Here is a 19,963-nt window from a genome sequence, read left to right on the forward strand (position 1 = left end):
GGACATTTGGACTTTATTGAAGTATTTAAACTTTATTTTGAGACATTTGGACTTTATTTAGGGGACATTTGGACTTTATTTTGAGACATTTGGACTTTAATTTGGGACATTTGGACTTTATTGAAGTAATTAAACTTTATTATCTACATTTGGACTTTATTTTGGAGACATTTGGACTTTATTGAAGTAATTAAACTTTATTCTCTACATTTGGAGTTTATTATGAGACATTTGGACTTTAATTTGAGACATTTGGACTTTAATTTGGGACATTTGGACTTTAATTTGAGACATTTGGACTTTAATTTGAGACATTTGGACTTTATTGAAGTAATTAAACTTTATTATCTACATTTGGAGTTTATTATGAGACATTTGGACTTTATTTTGAGACATTTGGACTTTATTTAGGGGACATTTGGACTCACCTGTGCTGATCTCCCTCTGGACTCCATCTCCCGGCATGCCCCGCGGCCCCTCCCCTCGCATACCTCCGCTGTGCGCTCACGCCGCTCTGAGGGGCTCCTTCAGCACAAAGTTTCCCCCACAGCAGCAGAGAGACGCACAGCTGAAAGTTTCTCCAGAGGAATGGGAAAGTTAGCGGGGAGCGTTTTCCTTCTTCACCCCACGACCCCCACACCAACCCGGGACTGGATCTAAGTACCCCGGGCCTGGATCTAAGGACCTACCGGCCGGATAAAGGACGCTTTTTGGGGATCTTTGCGCACTTCTTCTCGCTTCTGAAGAACTAAACTTAGAGGCTTTCCCTCCCGTGTGGACGGACACGATGCGTTCCTCCAGCCTGGCCGGGTTTTTCCTGCTGTTTCTGGGACTGGACGCTGGACACGGGGCCGACGCGCGGACGTGCCCGCCTCCCTGCGCCTGTTTCGGGGAGCTGGTGGACTGCAGCCGGCTTAGGAGAGGCCGGATGCCGGCCACCATCCCGGAGTGGACCGTTCAGCTGTGAGTCCCCCGGGAACGCGTTACTGTCATGGATTCTTGTTGTTCATCCTGGTTTTATGGTTTTATGGTCCCACTCCACACCACATCTAACAATCTGACACTTTAATTTGCTTTAATTTTAATGTGATTAACCTTGTAGCACCCACAGTTGCAGATATGCAACAAGCTTTTTATTTATTTACATTATATTTTCATTTTTATTTATATTACATTATTTGATTTTTTAAATTAACATACATTATTTATTTACATTATATTTTTATATATATATATATTTATATTTTTATTTACATTACATTATTTGATTTTTTTTTCAAATTTACATACATTATTTATTTACATTATATTTTTATTTATATTTTTTTTTACATTACATTATTTGATTTTTTTAAATTTACATACATTATTTACATTCATGTGTAATATTTTTTTACATTACATTTTATGTTAAAAATGGGTGGGAATAAACCAATATTTTTGGTTTATTGGCAGTTGCATATCTGCCACTGTGGGTGCTACAAGGTTAAAATGAGCCCTTACTTTACTATAAACCTGGTTCCTACAGATGTGCCTACAGATGTGAGCCAGCCTGTCAACGCTGAGGATATTTACTCTTTTGGTTGGTTTGCTCTGAGCAGCAACATGCTGTGTACATCAGGCCTTTAATAGATGTATTTATAGCTGTGAGTAAGAGATAAATTACAGGATTTAAATTCATTAATAAAACATTCAAACAGTAAAATTTAGTGAAAAAGATGAAAGCAGCATAAAAGCTAATGCTAACTTAGATTAGCTTCATATGGTTAACATCTGTTAGTTTATCACAGGTGCCCTCAAACACTGGTATTTATTATAAAAAAAACTTATTATTTCAACTTAATATTCCTTTAGAAGCTTGTAACTAACTTATTTAGAAACTTTAAAGACATTTTTCCTCCTAAATGAAGCATTTCTGCAGATTTTTTGTCAGATCAGCAGCACATTCAGTCACTTCTCAGTGTTTTCTGCTGCATGAACCAACTAAAAAGACACTTTTTCCAACTAAAAAGACATTTTTTCCTCCTAAATGAAGCATTTCTGCAGATTTTTTTCTGCTCTGTGGAGGTTAATGTCAGATCAGCAGCACATTGGGTCACTTCTGTGTTTTCTGCTGCATGATCAGGCTGGTTTTAATCCCACAAACAGCCAGTTTTGTTGTTATTTCAGCCTATCATCATCCTCATGGCTCAGTTCTCTGACCCCGAGGCCTTTAGAGCTGCTATAAATCAGATGGAGTCACATCTGTTGGTGACAGAGGCTGAAGTTTCTCTGTGTTTCTGCTTTATAAATGTATAATACGACCATTCTGACTGGGTTTGGACCTGCGTTAGGCCAGCGCTCTCCACTCGGCGCCTCCTGAAGCTGCTGCTGCTGAATCCAGTTTTTCTGCTGTGGAAACTTGGAGTTGCCAGAGAAAACAAACCCAGCCTGAGCCTCATAACCAGCGCCTGGTCGTCCAAAGAAAACGCAGAAAAAAAAGGAAAAAAGGAGGGCTCCAACTCACGGGGGGAAAATTCTTTTCACTCTGGCATGCTAATTTACGAGTGGCTCTGCAGCACATCTTAAAGCCCTTAAACCGCCCGAGCCTTTTGTTTTCCAGCACCCCGTTATTTCTGCTGAATTAGCAGCACCAGAGCCAGCAACGGTCCTGATTAAGGAGGAGTGTGGAGGATTAGTTCCCAGAGAGAAAGGGGAGGATGGATGGGGCAGGAGGGCAGCGTGGCTGAGCCGTGAAACAGGCTAAAGATCAGGCTTTAAAGGGATTTAATGATGAGTTTATCACAAGACAGCTCGTATTAACAGAGAAGTGCAGCACTGAGAGGGTTTGGCATCATGTTAATGTTCAATTACCCTTTTAAAAATAAGAACAATATGCACAACATGGTGGGAAAGGTGAGAAATTAAGTTTTAATCCAAGTCTTTATGGTGTAAGAACCACATTAGTTTGGACAGGTGACGTTATTACACCATGAAAACAATAAAAAAATAATAATTACTGTGTGTTAAACTTTATTCTCTACATTTGGACTTTATTTTGGGACATTTGGACTTTATTTTGGGACATTTGGACTTTATTTTGAGACAATTGGACTTTATTTTGGGACAATTGGACTTTATTTTGAGACAATTGGACTTTATTTTGAGACAATTGGACTTTATTTTGGGACAATTGGACTTTATTTTGAGACATTTGGACTTTATTTTGAGACAATTGGACTTTATTTTGAGACAATTGGACTTTATTTTGGGACAATTGGACTTTATTTTGAGACATTTGGACTTTATTTTGAGACATTTGGACTTTATTTTGGGACAATTGGACTTTATTTTGGGACAATTGGACTTTATTGAAGTATCTAAACTTTATTCTCTACATTTGGACTTTATTTTGAGACAATTGGACTTTATTTTGAGACATTTGGACTTTATTTTGGGACAATTGGACTTTATTTTGAGACATTTGGACTTTATTTTGGGACAATTGGACTTTATTGAAGGATCTAAACTTTATTCTCTACATTTGGACTTTATTTTGGGATAAATTACCCTTTTAAAAATAAGAACAATATGCACAACATGGTGGGAAAGGTGGGAAATTAAGTTTTAATCCAAATCTTTATGGTGAAAGAACCACATTAGTTTGGACAGGTGACGTTAGTACACCATGAAAACAATAAAAAAAGACATAAAATAATCCTGGAACTAATTACTGTGTGTTAAAATAAATTACAGGATTTAAATTCTAATTAATAAAACATTCAAACAGTAAAGTTTAGTGAAAAAGATGAAAGCAGCATAAAAGCTAATGCTAACTTAGATTAGCTTAATATGGTTAATATCTGTTAGTTTATCACAGGTGCCCTCAAACACTGGTATTTATTATAAAAACAACTTATTATTTCAACTTAATATTCCTTTAGAAGCTTTTAACTAACTTATTTACAAACTAAAAAGACATTTTTTCCTCCCAAATGAAGCATTTTTGCAGATTTCTGTGCAACTTTCTGCTCTAATGTCAGATCAGCAGTCACTTCTCTGTGTTTTCTGCTGCATGAACCAACTAAAAATACATTTTTTCCTCCTAAAAACACACTTTTTCCTCCTAAATGAAGCATTTCTGCAGATTTCTGCTCTAACGTCAGATCAGCAGTCACCTCTCTGTGTTTTCTGCTGCATGAACCAACTAAAAATACATTTTTTCCAACTAAAAATACACTTTTTCCTCCTAAATGAAGCATTTTTGCAGATTTCTGTGCAGCTTTCTGCTCTAACGTCAGATCAGCAGCACCTCTCTGTTTTCTGCTGCCTGTTCCAGGCTTCTCGGTGTTTTCTGCTGCCTGTTCCAGGCTTCTCGGTGCTTTCTGCTGCCTGTTCCAGGCTTCTCGGGTTATCTCGCCCCACTCAGAGCCTGCTTTGTGAGGGAAATGGAAGTGTAGGGGCTCCTTAGAGTTTATCTGGTGCGTATGATAGGACACCTTTCCCAGCAACAACAGCCCATCGCTGCGAGCTCGGACAGAAAGGAGGAGGAAGGAAGGTGGTGGGGGGGCGGCTCAAGCCGAGCAAGTTAAACTCTGGTTGAGGGGCTGGAGAAACTTTCCACTGCAGAAGAAAAACAGGCTGAGAGCGTTCAGCAGGGTGTTTCAGGCTGTGAATACATTAGCAGCCGTTTGGGTCGGCCCCCTCCTCCCAGATCTCCGTGATGGATTCCAGATGCGGGAGGTAAGAGAAAGGAGGAGGGAGGTGTAAAAAAGAAAAGAAAAGTGTCTGGCACCACAATAACTGCAGAGCTTTGTGGCTCCGCTGCCAGCGCTGCCGGACCTCTGTAGCTGCTGACGGGCCCAAAGCTCAGACAGAACCAGAACAATCAGCCGTACTCTGAGACAGGCCGTGAGGAGGTTCTGAAACAGGCCGTGAGGATGTTCTGAAACAGGCCGTGAGGATGTTCTGAAACAGGCCGTGAGAAGGTTCTGAAACAGGCCGTGAGGAGGTTCTGAAACAGGCCGTGAGGAGGTTCTGAAACAGGCCGTGAGGAGGTTCTGAAACAGGCCGTGAGGAGGATCTGAAACAGGCCGTGAGGAGGTTCTGAAACAGGCCGTGAGGAGGATCTGAAACAGGCCGTGAGAAGGTTCTGAGACAGGCCGTGAGGAGGTTCTGAGACAGGCCGTGAGGAGGATCTGAGACAGGCCGTGAGGAGGTTCTGAAACAGGCCGTGAGGATGTTCTGAGACAGGCCGTGAGGAGGTTCTGAGACAGGCCGTGAGGAGGTTCTGAGACAGGCCGTGAGGAGGATCTGAGACAGGCCGTGAGGAGGTTCTGAGACAGGCCGTGAGGAGGTTCTGAAACAGGCCGTGAGAAGGTTCTGAAACAGGCCGTGAGGAGGTTCTGAAACAGGCCGTGAGGAGGTTCTGAAACAGGCCGTGAGGAGGATCTGAGACAGGCCGTGAGGAGGTTCTGAAACAGGCCGTGAGGAGGATCTGAGACAGGCCGTGAGGAGGTTCTGAGACAGGCCGTGAGGAGGATCTGAGACAGGCCGTGAGGAGGTTCTGAAACAGGCCGTGAGGAGGATCTGAGACAGGCCGTGAGGAGGTTCTGAGACAGGCCGTGAGGAGGATCTGAAACAGGCCGTGAGGAGGTTCTGAAACAGGCCGTGAGGATGTTCTGAAACAGGCCGTGAGGAGGTTCTGAAACAGGCCGTGAGGAGGTTCTGGAGCTCCAGAAGGGTCCAAAGCTTCAGAGCATCTCTGCTGGTCCGAGGTTTCTGAGGTTTCTCACACCAACAATTATCAATGCAAATACGAGCTCTGATGCAGCTCTGGTTGGCAGATTTATTAGCACTGAAGTCAGAACTGGAATGGGACCGAGTCGGGTCCAGACACCAGAACTTCTCAGCAGGTTTTTAGTTTCCATTCAGTCAGGAGAAAAAGATCTATCTCCTGAATAACTCCAGAATAACTCCTGAAGTTCTCCGGCCTGGTTGGAGCTGCTTCAGCTTCTCCTCTGTGACAGAGGAGGAGGGATGAAAAGCCTTTGACCCGTTTCAGGGGGGAGGAGGTTAGTTTGGGACCTCAGATCAGCTCGATCTGACGCAGGCTTTAGGCTCATTCCCACCGTAGGAACCTTCTGCAGTTCCTAGAACCTCGCACATACAGGAACTAGGGACCACAGCCCTCAGGAACTAGTGACCACGGCCCTCTGGAACTAGGGACCATCGCCCTCTGGAACTAGGGACCATCGCCCTCAGGAACTAGTGACCACGGCCCTCTGGAACTAGGGACCATCGCCCTCTGGAACTAGGGACCATCGCCCTCTGGAACTAGGGACCACGGCCCTCTGGAACTAGGGACCATCGCCCTCAGGAACTAGTGACCACGGCCCTCTGGAACTAGGGACCATCGCCCTCTGGAACTAGGGACCATCGCCCTCTGGAACTAGGGACCACGGCCCTCAGGAACTAGGGACCATCGCCCTCTGGAACTAGGGACCATCGCCCTCTGGAACTAGGGACCATCGCCCTCAGGAACTAGTGACCACAGCCCTCAGGAACTAGGGACCACGGCCCTCTGGAACTAGGGACCATCGCCCTCTGGAACTAGGGACCATCGCCCTCAGGAACTAGGGACCAGGGCCCTCTGGAACTAGGGACCATTGCCCTCAGGAACTAGGGACCATTTTCCTCAGGATCTAGGGACCACGGCCCTCAGGAACTAGGGACCACAGCCCTCAGGAACTAGGGATCATTGCCGTCAGGAACTAGGGACCATTTTCCTCAGGATCTAGGGACCACGGCCCTCAGGAACTAGGGACCACGGCCCTCAGGAACCAGGGACCACGGCCCTCAGGAACTAGGGACCATTGCCCTCAGGAACCAGGGACCATCGCCCTCAGGAACTATCGCCCTCAGGAACCAGGGACCACGGCCCTCAAGAACCAGGGACCACGGCCTTCAGGAACCAGGGACCACGGCCCTCAAGAACCAGGGACCACGGCCTTCAGGAACCAGGGACCATCGCCTACAGGAACTATCGCCCTCAGGAACCAGGGACCACGGCCCTCAAGAACCAGGGACCACGGCCTTCAGGAACTCGGGACCATCGCCCTCAGGAACCAGGGACCATCGCCCTCAGGAACTAGGGACCACGGCCCTCAAGAACCAGGGACCACGGCCTTCAGGAACTCGGGACCATCGCCCTCAGGAACCATCGCCCTCAGGAACTATCGCCCTCAGGAACCAGGGACCATCGCCCTCAGGAACTAGGGACCATTGCCCTCAGGAACTAGGGACCATCGCCCTCAGGAACTAGGGACCATGGCCCTCAGGAACTAGGGACCATTGCCCTCAGGAACTAGGGACCATCGCCCTCAGGAACTAGGGACCATGGCCTTTAGGAAGTAGGGACCACCTCCACGCTCTCCATGTTAGCTTCTTGGTGGTGTTTTCTTTTACCGGGTTTTGTTCTGTTTTGTTGTTGAATGTGGCGCTAAAGTAACACGTCGCTGTGGCAGACGGCTGCGTCGCATCAGTCCCTATCAGGTCCGACTCATGTGGGAATGCAGACTGAAACAGTTCCCCTGGGGGAGGGCAGTTATCAGAACTGGGGTTATTAGATATTAGAACTGAATCCTTCTGTTTCAGGTCATCCGCACAGATTCCGGCTGCCTTTAACACGCTGTAAATAACACTTGTTGTTGGTGTATAAATAGATTTATTTCCTCTCCTCCACAGAGACCTGAGCCACAACAAGTTGCCGGCACTCGACTTCTCTCTGATCTCCAGACTGCAGCATCTCAGTGAACTGTAAGTGTGCTCGTTCTTCTTCTTCTTCTGCTCCGGTGAACCTTCTTCTTCTCTGGAATCGAATCATTCTTCCTCTGCTTCTGTTTTCTCACCAACTAAAGGAAGCTGAACCACAACGAACTGGAGGAGATACCGGACCTGGGTCCCTGTGCTTCAAACATCACCATGCTCATCCTGTAAGTAACGCCTGGGCTGGGGGGTAAAGTCATGGCCGTCAATGGGGTATGGCAGCTGCCACACCTGGGCTACAGGGGGAAATGGAAATGTAATTTTTCTTTTTCTTTTTTTTTTTTAAATGAATTTATGGAATTACTCTGTGTCAATTTGTATTGATTATTCTATTATTTAATACATATAAATAAACTACAAATGAAATTCTGAACAACACAATCAATGTATCTAAGTATCATCTTCCCTTTTGAAATGTGGTATCCCCCCCCCCCCCACACACACACACGAGATGACGGAGCCTGGAGGTCAAAGCTGATGTTATTAGCGGGATTTGTTGTTTGCTAATTAATGTAAAATATGAAAAGGAAACAGAAAACTTTAGATTTCTTTATCACCAAAACAAAGGGTCCAATGTTGCCCCAGCGGCGGAGGAAGGAGGACCAGGGAGTGAAGGCGGGATTCAGGCTGTTAACGCTAATGCTAATGCTAATGCTAACAGGGTCCATTGTTATGTTAGTTGCTATGTGAGTGAGACTGCATTTGCACACAGATAAGCTACATAGCAGACTTTTGTGGTGATTATTGTATATTTATTGATTGATACTTTAGTCATGTGACTACAGTAACCTCGCCGTACCTTAGCTTTGGCTGGTTAAAGTGCCCCCCCATCCCTGAGTTTCCTCCTGTGTGACTGAGCTGGTTCCCAGACATGGCAGTGTTCGAACACAAATGTCATCCGCAGGGATGGAAACATTTGGTTTGGAGGCTTTTCCTGCCGTTGGTGTATTTTTAATCTGGTGACGTGATGCTGGAAATCCGTCATGTTGAAATGACATTTTCTCCCCTTTTTCTCCTTTAAATGGCAGAAATGGGTGCATTCTGTAGGACTTGGGGTGGACTCGTGCTCAGTCTGGGCACAGTGCAGCTTTTCTTAGTCTAACGTCTTCGTCTATCACCTTAAAAATCGATTTAAGTCTCGGGTTCAAAGAGCAGTCCTTCCATATTCCCTTCAGTGTGCTTCGGCAATGTGTTCTTTCAGAGGAAAAGTCAGAAATGAGCGTGTTGAAACCTCAACAATTTCGTCCGTTCTCTGTGGCATTTCTCTGTGAAACTGCCCACAGTGGATTTACTGTGGAAGAATGTGCCCGACTCCCCGGCTTGATGAGGCGTATTCCTCATCAAGCCCGAGCACGACGGCCTGCAGCCGCCGCAGGCCACACAGCGTCAGCCAGTCAATCAGCAGTTTGTTTGCAGCTCTGGAGCAACAGTGTCCCCTCCAGCTATGAGATTTCACTCTTTTTTTTATTCAACAAAAGCCCTTCTTCCCCTCAGATGACGCGTTTACAAGCACATTTTCAAGTTGGAGGCTGTGTTATTTGGCCTGTGCCGTCTCATTGGGGTCACAACTGGAAAAAAAATCAAAGTCTTACCAAATATATTTGTCTCATTTCTAGTCAAAATATCTCATTACACTTAATATCAGACACAACTGCCTAACAAGCACCATTTCAGCCAGATATAGGGACTTGTTTTAATACAATACATCTGGAATATCTTGTTAAATGAAAAAGTCTTGAAAACAAATTGTTTTGAGTCACATATCATATGAAACAAGCTTTTTTTTTTTACATTTGAAGAGATTTTTAAGCTAATTTCAAGATCACTTTTAACTCAAAAGTCCTAAATATCACATTTTATTTCAAGAAATCTTGACAAGCCGATTTTCACTAGTTCCATTGGCAGATTTATTTGCTTATTTCAAGCAAAAACGTCTTTTATTTGTTGTTTTTTTACTTATTTTTGGAGGGGCATTTTTTCCAGTGCATAGAGGCTCGAGATGTACAATTCAAAGTAATAAAAGCTCTTCATCGTCGTGCTTTTTGTCCCGTAACTCTGGAATAAAGCGCAGAATTCCAACTTATTCACCAGCTACATTTTCCTATGAGATTCGAGTATATTAAGTGTGGTTTGTGCTGATAAAGTTCATGCTAGCTTGCCAAGCTCCAGATATACGACACCTTTTGAATCTTTAATATCCCACATAACTCTTATAGGTTGAATTATTAATCCAAGGGGTTGGCATCGGTGCTAATTTATGTTTGCTATCTAACGTCCCAGTTTTAGCTTGCCAGGATTTCCAAGTAGATCTGTGTTTTTGAGGAATATTTCCAGTAAAAGGAACATAACACTTTTAAAAGATCTGACTGGAGCCTTTGTTTCATCGCAGTGACTGTGACCAGAACAAAACCGCCATCATTTCAGAAATGTCCGTCTAAAATTTTAAGATTTACCTTTTAATACTATACCAAGCAAGGCTGCAGCAGAAAACTACAAAATATTCTCTATTTTTATGTGCACTTGAGGTTTTACAGTCCATTTAAATCACCATTTTTGCCAGAGGTTCCTAACTTTAGTGAGACGAACCACAAGTAAGTAAATGGCAGCCATGATAAGAGCTGGTTAAATACTCAAAATGTTAAGGAAATTAGCTTCATTCTTACTTTATTGTCTTATTATTTACTCCATTCCCTACAGAAGGAAATTAAATAATCCAAACAGGCCATTGGGCTGCACCCTTCAGTTATTTTTATACAGTCGTACTAACTTGTGATTGTGAGCAACTGTTTTGAATTAGCTAGATTCGTTAGCTATTCTCTTAGCGATACGGTTACGGTCGTCTTCTTCTTTAAGTCCATAAGAATCTGTCTTAAAGTTTCAGTGGCAATAGTACTCAGAGAAAAACATAAAAAGGGCACAGAAGCAAGAAATAACAGTTTAAACCTTTAACTCCAGTTTAAACAAGAGTTTTAGCTATCAAAGCTAATAGCCTCATGCTAGTAAGCTAGTGAGCATCGAGCTAATCCTCTGAAAATGGGAAATGTCACCCAAAAATGTTAGATTAATGAATTTCACAAGAATTTAATGATTTTAGTGACATAAAAACTGACTATTTCCTTTTAAAAAACAAAAAAATTTTGTATTAAAAATACTGAAAAAGGTTATCAGCTAGTTTAGGTTTAAAATATCAGTATTATTAGTTAAACTGTTGTCAGTTTGTAAAGCCAGTAATGTAATATAGTTAATCTAAGAAAGAAAGTCATGCATATACGAGGAAAAAGGATGAAAAAAAAGCTGAAATCCACACATAGTACCTTTGTTGGCTGCTACCTTCTCTCCTCAGACTAAGCAGTGCAGTGTGATTTTACTTTTTTTTCTTCCAGTGGAACATTTTTCCAGAATCTCTCCCTCCTTCAGTTTCTCCGAGCTGGGAGGGTTGCAAAGAAAAAAAGACCTCAGGGTATCAAATACCACTTATTCAAACAGCCAGTCAGACATAGCGGCAGCTCTCGCCGACTTCTTTGACCTCGCAGCTCAGAGTAAAAACAAGCGCCAATAACCCTGCAGCTGGTAGTAATTGAGTCATGATCATCTTAATTAATTGAACAATTTCCTTGGAATTTATGGATGGGGTAAACCCCACCGCCTCTAAATCCCTCTGCCTGTGTTCAAGGAGGGTTCAACAAATGACCATAGAGATCCCAGGTTTGATTAGGTATACAAGGAGGTAAACCTCATGGTATTGTTGTGGAAACAGGAACCATGTTGAAGATGAGAATTACAAACCAAAACAAGAGCGATTATGGTAATCTTCCATGACATTTACATCTTAAATGTGCCTGAGATAAGAAGTCGAGAAGGGCTGCTGCGAATGGAATCTATTTATTCTCCATCCATTTAGCTCCGTCCAGTTTGCTCCATCCATCCAGTTAGCTCCACCCAGTTAGCTCCACCCAGTTAGATCCATCCATCCATTTAGCTCCACCCATTTAGATCCATCCATCCAGTTAGCTCCATCCATCCAGTTAGCTCCATCCACCCAGTTAGCTCCATCCATCCAGTTAGCTCCATCCATCCAGTTAGCTCCATCCATCCAGTTTGCTCCATCCATCCAGTTAGCTCCACCCAGTTAGCTCCATCCAGTTAGCTCCACCCAGTTTGCTCCACCCAGTTTGCTCCACCCAGTTAGCTCCACCCAGTTAGCTCCATCCAGTTAGCTCCATCCATCCAGTTTGCTCCATCCATCCAGTTTGCTCCATCCATCCAGTTAGCTCCACCCAGTTAGCTCCATCCAGTTTGCTCCATCCAGTTTGCTCCACCCAGTTTGCTCCACCCAGTTAGCTCCACCCAGTTAGCTCCACCCAGTTAGCTCCATCCAGTTAGCTCCATCCAGTTAGCTCCACCCAGTTAGCTCCATCCATCCAGTTAGCTCCATCCAGTTAGCTCCACCCAGTTAGCTCCATCCAGTTAGCTCCACCCAGTTAGCTCCATCCAGTTAGCTCCATCCAGGCCAGCAGATGTGTTAAGGCGATGAGCCACTTGAGTGAAACATGTGAAGAGTTTAATATGGCGTCTCGGTGCTGGTTTTCATTACAGGCGCCACGGCTGAGAGCGAGTCAGTTCTCAGATTGCATCTGAAACTCTGTTCTCCTTCCAATAGGAAATACCACACAGGCACACAAACGCTCTGACACGACACCAACGAGACAGCTTTTAGAAAAAAAACAATTTTCCATGTGAAGGGCCTCTTCTAGTCAAATATTATTTGCTGGTTCGTGGTGTAGCGCTCAAAACACACGTTAACATTTCTGTAAGTAAAAAGAGCATTTCAGGGTGTGATGGCGGCTGAGCGCTGGCAGGTGGGAGCCTGGTGATCATGTGACAGGCCCGTGAGTGGAAGGTGGTAACAGGAAAGAACCTTTGACTCAGGCGTAGGGATGAAATTGATCAGATTTTTACGATTCCAATTCCATTTCCGATTCTGCTTAACGATTCGGTTCTTTGTCGGTTCCCTTATCGATTCTCATTTGGAGAAAAAGGACAACAAACCGGTCGATTAGCATCAACTTTGTTTAGTTTAGAAGTAACACGAGTCGTGACCTCACAAACCCAACAACGGTGAGCTCCACATTGGTCTATCCTGGCCTGGGTAATTTAACTCTTCCTGCTCTGGTGAAAGGAGAAGCTGGAGGTAGAGGTGAACTGGGGGTAGTACCACCAGCCTCTGGCTCTGAGCCAGTCAGGCTCTGTCTCTCATGATTTCATCTAAATGTAATGCCTGAGAAGGCATTCATTTAACCTTAACCGTTACTAACAGCAGCTTTTACAATCAGGCAAATGGAGCTAACATGATAGGCAGTGTTTGTTAGTTAGTTACCTGCAGTGTTAGCCGAGGACATGCTAACGTTGCTAACGTTGCTGGGTTCAGATTCACCAACGTTAGTCCGGAGCGGATCGAAAACGCGACATTCATTCATAGTTATTGCATGTTGGTAGTATTTCCTCCCTTTGGTGAAATATTCACTTTGCAAGTTGCCCTGTTGTCGTCTTTTTTAGGGATGTGGAACCAAACTTTCCATCGTTTGTACCGCTTGGGACGTCATTCGCGCCCACTGGAATCGATAAGGGAATCGTTTGCAAAATCGCCAAATAACCGATTCCAAGGAATGGAAACACTGGGAACCGGTTCTCAACAAGAACCGGTTTTCCATTCCCATCCTTAGATCTGAACCAGGCCTCGGGCTGCAGTCCACTTCCACCAACAGCAGGCGAGCCCTGCAGCCACGCTCGTAACGGCTCCATAATCACATCAAATTGGATGAACAAATTTTGAAGTGTGCGCAATTAAAGTGCACAATGCTGCGTCTGTGTGTGGAGACGAGTCGCTGAGTGGCGGCGCAGATGTTCCTGCAGCTGTCTGAGGATGCAGTGTCAAAGTTTACTCATTAGGTTAGCATAAACTGAGGGAGATGTTTCCTTTGGAGAAGATAAGGTTATTGGAGGAATTATCTGGAGACACCCGAGTGTCTGTCTGGCCGTGAAGTGGTCGGCGAGCCTCTTCGGTCCGTCCGAACCTCCTCGGCTTTCTCCTTGAGAGAAACTGGAAATACCGGTTCTGTCTCAGCGGGCGGCCCTCCTTCCCTCAGCGAGCAGTCAGGAGAACATGAAAACTGAGATACAGGTGGTGTGCGGCGCTTTTGTTTGAGAGCTGAGGGCTGTGGTGCATGCAGAGCTCTCTGCAGAGCTCCGAACAAAAGGCCCGCTGTGCTGCTTTTATTGCTCAGATCGAGCTAATGCGTTTCACTATGGCCCCCGGTACTGAAGTTACACCCCACCACCATACTTCTTTACCTCTCTGAGTATTCCCGGCATTTCAGAACAAGGATATTACAAAGAGTAGAAGCCTCCGCCAGCGATGCACAGCGAGGTGCACCACCCGGCTCCCCAAACCTCCCACAAGCCTTTGCTCTTTGTTCGTCTCAGGCCAACAAAGAAGCTGGTTTTCAGAAAAAGTATGTTCAGATAGAGCTCACCTGTTTGGAAGAAGACTCGTTCTGGTCCCAGATAAACTGTAGAAGAACTCTCTGTTTTCCTCTTGTGGATGTCCACCGTGGTTTTTGTTGTCTTTTTATCCTCCAGGTTCTTCTTCTACTGAATTATAACCAAACAAAAGTCAGCAGAAAGCTCTTAGAACAAATTCTGGCTCTGAAAGGATCGGATTATTGGCTAAATCACAATCAGACTGAGTTATTAAGTGCATGTAGACACCTTAATCTGACTAAGAATTGGATCGGATCGGATTATTGGCTAAATTCCAATCAGACTGAGTTATTAAGTGCATGTAGACACCGTAATCTGACTAAGAACTGGATCGGATGGGATTCAGACCCCGAGATAACTGGGTTAAAGTCACTCTAAACCTGCTTGTAGACGCTGAAGCACGTGGTGAATCAGACTTTGCGTTCTGCGCATGCTCCAGATGTTTTCCCGGGGTCGTGACCCGGAAGTCAAAGGAGACGATATTCCTGTTGTTGTCGCCGTCAGAAAGAAACAAACAACGCGATGGAGAATGCTCCGTTGGGCATCGAGTTTGTGCAACAAGCAGCTCATCACAGAGCAAATGTAGAGGGACGTAGCTTCATCTGGCTCTGCGTTCTCCATCTTTCTCCAATGCCTGAGTTTGTTGTTGTTGTTGGTGGTGAAGAGGTCAACAGGAAGTGGCTCTATTAGCAACAGCTGGAATGGGTACAGCGCCACCTATCATACCGGGGTATGACACGCTTTGTGCCTCTGATCCCATTCATTCACCGCCAGATATCCAAGGAGAATTACCCTTAATAACTCAGTCTGACTGTAATTTAGCCAATAATCTGATCCTTTCAGGGCCACGTGACCCCACTGAGTGATTGTAAAGAGTAAGACCTAATTTCACACCTTTAATTTAGCTCCAACAGTTAAACACAAACCGTAAAAACATCCTGATATAATCTCACTTTAAGCACGAGTCTCCTGCATGTTCAGTGTTCGGTGTGAGAAACCATCGTTGGTCTGCGAGGTGTAGCCGGAGGAAGCAGCGTAACCATCGCACTGAATCCTGGAAAACGAGGAGTGTAGTCTGGTGCTTTGGAGGTAACCCCCCCCCCCTCCGATCCACTCTCTCTGCTGCACAAAGAGGGCACTGTACAGGCTCTGTTTATAACTAAGCAGTCCCTGCTCTGCAATTTAGGAGGCGTGCAGCTCAGGAAATTGCTGGCCTCTGCCGAGGCATGCTTTCACTGAGGGAATGGTATTCATCAGCCAAGTAATTGGCGGGTTACTTTTTTTTAAATACCTTGTTGGTAATTACCTTCTAAACAGAATAACACATCGGTAAACCTGCAGGTTGTTTGGTGCGAGGAGCGGCGGCGTTAATCATATCGAACAATTTGTCGGCTTTTATGAAATCTGCATGCGGGGAGCGTTCCGTGTTGGGTGGTAAGCTGCAGCTTTGCAGGCGCAGGAGAGTTTGTCATTTCTGCGCACCGCAGCCCAATTTAGGGACTTGGCTGTTTGCGTATCTGGGAACATGAAACTGTCGTGCACCGCCAGTCAAACAGCCCGTGTTTTTGTAATTTATTGGAGCAATGGTTGTCTGTGTTTTCAGAGCAAACAACAGGATCTCCAGGATCTCGGAGGAGCAGCTCAGGCCCTTTCTGGCCCTGGAGACGCTCGACTTGAGCAACAACAACATCGTGGAGCTGAGGGCGAGCTCCTTCCCGGCGCTGCCACTCAGGAACATGTGAGTCTTCTTCACTCGGAGGCAAAAGGACGAGGCCGTGTTGTTCGGTGTTAAGCAAACTCTTCCCTCAGGTTCCTGAACAACAACCGGATCTCGTCTCTGGAGAGCGGCTGCTTCACCAACCTGTCCGGCACGCTGCAGGTCCTCCGGCTCCACCGTAACCGCCTCTCCTCCATCCCCGCCAAGATCTTCCAGCTGCCCAACCTGCAGCATCTGTAAGCGCCTCGCACTCACACTTTAGAGCTCTGCGACGCGCCCGCCGTCCTTCCGTTCCGCCGCCTGACGACAGGTTTGCTGCGTGTGTTTCAGGGAGCTGAGCAGGAACCGCGTCCGGCGGGTGGAGGGCCTGACCTTCCACGGGCTGCACGCCCTGCGCTCCCTGAGGATGCAGCGCAACGGCCTGAGCCGCCTGATGGACGGAGCCTTCTGGGGCCTCAGCAACATGGAAGTCCTGTACGCCAAGCCCCACACACCACGCACACATCACATCACATCACATTAGGGTCATTCTGCAGACGCTTTTATCCAAAGCCACTTACAACTAGGGATGGGAATGAAAATCCGGTTCTTGTAGAGAACCGGTTCCCAGTGTTTCAATTCCTTGGAATCGTTTGGCGATTTTGCAAACGATTCCCTTATCGATTCCAGTGGGTGCGAATGACGTCACCACGCAGCGTTGCGTGGCGAGTCCGGCGCAGCCAGCAGCCAACAGTAAACATGGCGCCCAAGCGGTACAAACGCTCGAAAGTTTGGTTCCACATCCCTAAAAAAGACGACAACAGGGCAACTTGCAAAGTGAATATTTCACCAAAGGGAGGAAATACTACCAACATGCAATAACTATGAATGAATGTCGCGTTTTCCATCTGCTCCGGACTAACGTTGGTGAACCTGAACCCAGCAACGTTAGCAACGTTAGCATGTGGACATTTGAATTCATTTTGTAACTGTAAACTTTAAAAAATGCCTCTTTTTGTCTCAGTGGAAATAAATGTCAGCAGCTGGACTGACTGACACTGATGTGCATCGTTTATGGGAACGACATTCATTCTAGAAGTGTACGATTCAACTTGTTTGTTTTTTTAAGGAGGAAGAAAATTGCAATTACTGATTATATCGAATCGCAATTATCAAGAATCGTGATACAAATCGAATCGTGACCAAAGCATATCGTCCCAGCCCTTACAATCAGTGTGTTCCACATCGGTAGGCAAAAGAACTTCAGCTCACAAGAAATCAGAAGTGCATTTCCTTCCAAAACCAAACAGCTAAGAGCAGAGTAAGTGCAGTAAGTTAGGTACCGAGACAAATGGGAAAAAGACAATTTAGGAAACAAATCAGTGCGTAAGGAGCTGGTGTGAAACAGACGAAGCAGGCGATGTCCTCAGAGGGCGGAGCTGGGTAGTGTTTCCTGCAGAGATGGTTTGCAGCCTGCGGCCAAAGATGGGCAGCGACTCAGCTGTCCTGACATCAGTTTAGAGTCAGAGACTTCTTTTCCTGCTGACGTGATGAAAGGTAGAGTTAAAGCGTTGCCGTGCTGCTGTGCTCCGCAGGCAGCTGGACTACAACAACCTGACGGAGGTGAGTAAGGGCTGGCTGTACGGCCTGCTGACGCTGCAGCAGCTCCACCTCGGACACAACGCCATCAGCAGGATCCAGCCCGACGCCTGGGAGTTCTGCCAGAAGCTCAGCGAGCTGTGAGTGCCCCCCCGCCTCCCTTTCCTTTCACCCTCTGAACTCCCAACACTTCTCCCCGCTGGCCTCTCCTCCTCTCTGGCACCGCCGCCTGCCCTTCCTCACACTCTGGCTCCTCCCGCCGCCGATCTGGACAAAGCGCCGTCTCTCATGCGCTGCCAGCATCGGGAGCGCTGCCAACTATCACACCCCCCCTTCGCCTCTTTTCTGCCGGCTCAAAGGGTGGCAACACTTGTTTTTTAGGATTCAAACTTCCATTGTTGGTGGCACTTTTTTCCGTGCGAGCTTGTCCCAGACTCCGGCCGCTCGGCCCGTGTTCCTGGAAGCCGGTCGGGTTTCCTTTGTTGTGGCTGCTGTGGTCGGCTCGGTGTTTTTCACAGATTGTTGTTGTTGGTTTCTTCTTTTCCTCTCCCTCTCCTCTGATCTCTCTCTCCTACCTCCATCGCTCTTATCACACCAACCTGAGAGTAAACAAGCTGCCTGTGGGCTGTGAATGCGTCCAACAATCTGATTTTCTTCTCATCTGAGTTTACTTTAAGGCCAGACACGCCAGGTGAATAGGGTAACATTTTAAAATAATAGATGTCACCATGAAACTTCCTCAGTTGATTACTTATACAAGTATGAAAAAAAATGTATTACAAGTTTTAGAAATGTGTATGTTTAATTATGCAAATGAGGCATTATGTCATTAAATATGCGCACATTTGCATATATTTCCGGAAGCTAGATCTGAACATGTGATAAAGCCAGGTGCAAAATTCTTTTTTCATTTTGTTTACACACAAAATGAAAAGAAAATTACAGAGGGATTTCAGGATATCTGCTTTCATTTCCTAGGAAATCAAAATATACTGTCCATAGCCTAAAAAACATCGATTTTCGCCATATTTTTTATTATAATGTCTCATAAATCAGGCCAGGAATGATTTATCAACAAATCCTTCAATAAATATCTTCAGAATACTGCTAAGTGTATAACTGGAAAGTTTGGTGTTAGTAGGTGCTCCATAGGCTGAGATATTGATACTGGAAAAATACAAAAAACTGATTTTGAGAAAACGGCATTTAAAGATTTAAACAGGGGAATTCATTTTGGTAAATTTGGGCGAAACGTACTGCCGCGATTAAACAAAATGTGATGAAATAAACATTTTAATTTATGTTTTGAAATAACACATATTGAAGTAGAGTAGACTGGCCCAAAATCTAAAAATTGACCACTGCATGAAATCGCTGTTTTTGCCGGCCGTGTCTCGCCTTAAATGAAAAAAGAAAACTACTCCGAGTTTCTGGTTTCAAAATTCCCTTTTCTCTTCTTTTTTGTTGATAACTCCTGTCAAACAACAGGCTTTATTCATCGTATAGATGTTTAAATGTGGTGATTATGGGCGTTGGATATTTACATACATGCTCTTTGCTCTGCAGAAACCTGTCGTCCAATCATCTGGCCAGGCTGGAGGAGTCCAGCTTCGTTGGCCTCAGCCTGCTGGACGAGCTCCACGTCGGAAACAACCGCGTCAGCTTCATCGCGGACGGAGCTTTCCGCGGCCTGTCCAACCTGCAGATGCTGTAAGGCGGCTTTTCAACCTTCACTCCCGTTATTAGTGATCGTTTTTAAGGCTTTTATAACTGACATTTAGAAGGAACTGAATCCAACCTGTGTGCGTATTAAGGAGTTAAAGCTTTGTGCTTTGGGTAGGGCGAGTTAACGCGTTATTATTTAACGCCGATAAATATTTTATCGCACATTAACGCAGGTTTTATTATTTATTTTATTATTGTAAAAATCTGTCGCTCACAGGCTTTTATTCTGTAAAAGTCTGCTGCTCACAGGCTTTTATTTTGTAAAAGTCTGCTGCTCACAGGCTTTTATTTTGTAAAAGTCTGCTGCTCACAGGCTTTTATTTTGTAAAAGTCTGTTGCTCACTGTTGCTCACAGGCTTTTATTTTGTAAAAGTCTGTTGCTCACTGTTGCTCACAGGCTTTTATTTTGTAAAAGTCTGTTGCTCACAGGCTTTTATTCTGTAAAAGTCTGTCGCTCACAGGCTTTTATTTTGTAAAAGTCTGTTGCTCACAGGCTTTTATTTTGTAAAAGTCTGTCGCTCACAGGCTTTTATTCTGTAAAAGTCTGTTGCTCACAGGCTTTTATTTTGTTAAAGTCTGTTGCTCACAGGCTTTTAT

The 19,963-nt window shown here is 45.1% G+C and overlaps 1 protein-coding gene across 1 annotated transcript in view; it reads left to right on the forward strand.

The window, feature by feature from the left end:
• Nucleotides 1-548: 548 nt before the first annotated feature.
• Nucleotides 549-19,963, forward strand: part of lrig3 (leucine-rich repeats and immunoglobulin-like domains 3) — a 31,639-nt gene continuing 12,224 nt past the window's right edge. The window contains exons 1-8 of the mRNA XM_075471268.1: nt 549-963; nt 7,726-7,797; nt 7,899-7,973; nt 15,950-16,084; nt 16,156-16,299; nt 16,394-16,537; nt 17,638-17,781; nt 19,208-19,351. Of these exons, the coding sequence (XP_075327383.1) occupies nt 788-963; nt 7,726-7,797; nt 7,899-7,973; nt 15,950-16,084; nt 16,156-16,299; nt 16,394-16,537; nt 17,638-17,781; nt 19,208-19,351 (1,034 nt within the window). The 5' untranslated portion in view covers nt 549-787. The remainder of the gene's footprint in view (nt 964-7,725; nt 7,798-7,898; nt 7,974-15,949; nt 16,085-16,155; nt 16,300-16,393; nt 16,538-17,637; nt 17,782-19,207; nt 19,352-19,963) is intronic.

The sequence above is a fragment of the Odontesthes bonariensis genome, chromosome 8 (genome assembly GCF_027942865.1).
Source record: "Odontesthes bonariensis isolate fOdoBon6 chromosome 8, fOdoBon6.hap1, whole genome shotgun sequence".
NCBI lineage: Eukaryota > Metazoa > Chordata > Actinopteri > Atheriniformes > Atherinopsidae > Odontesthes > Odontesthes bonariensis.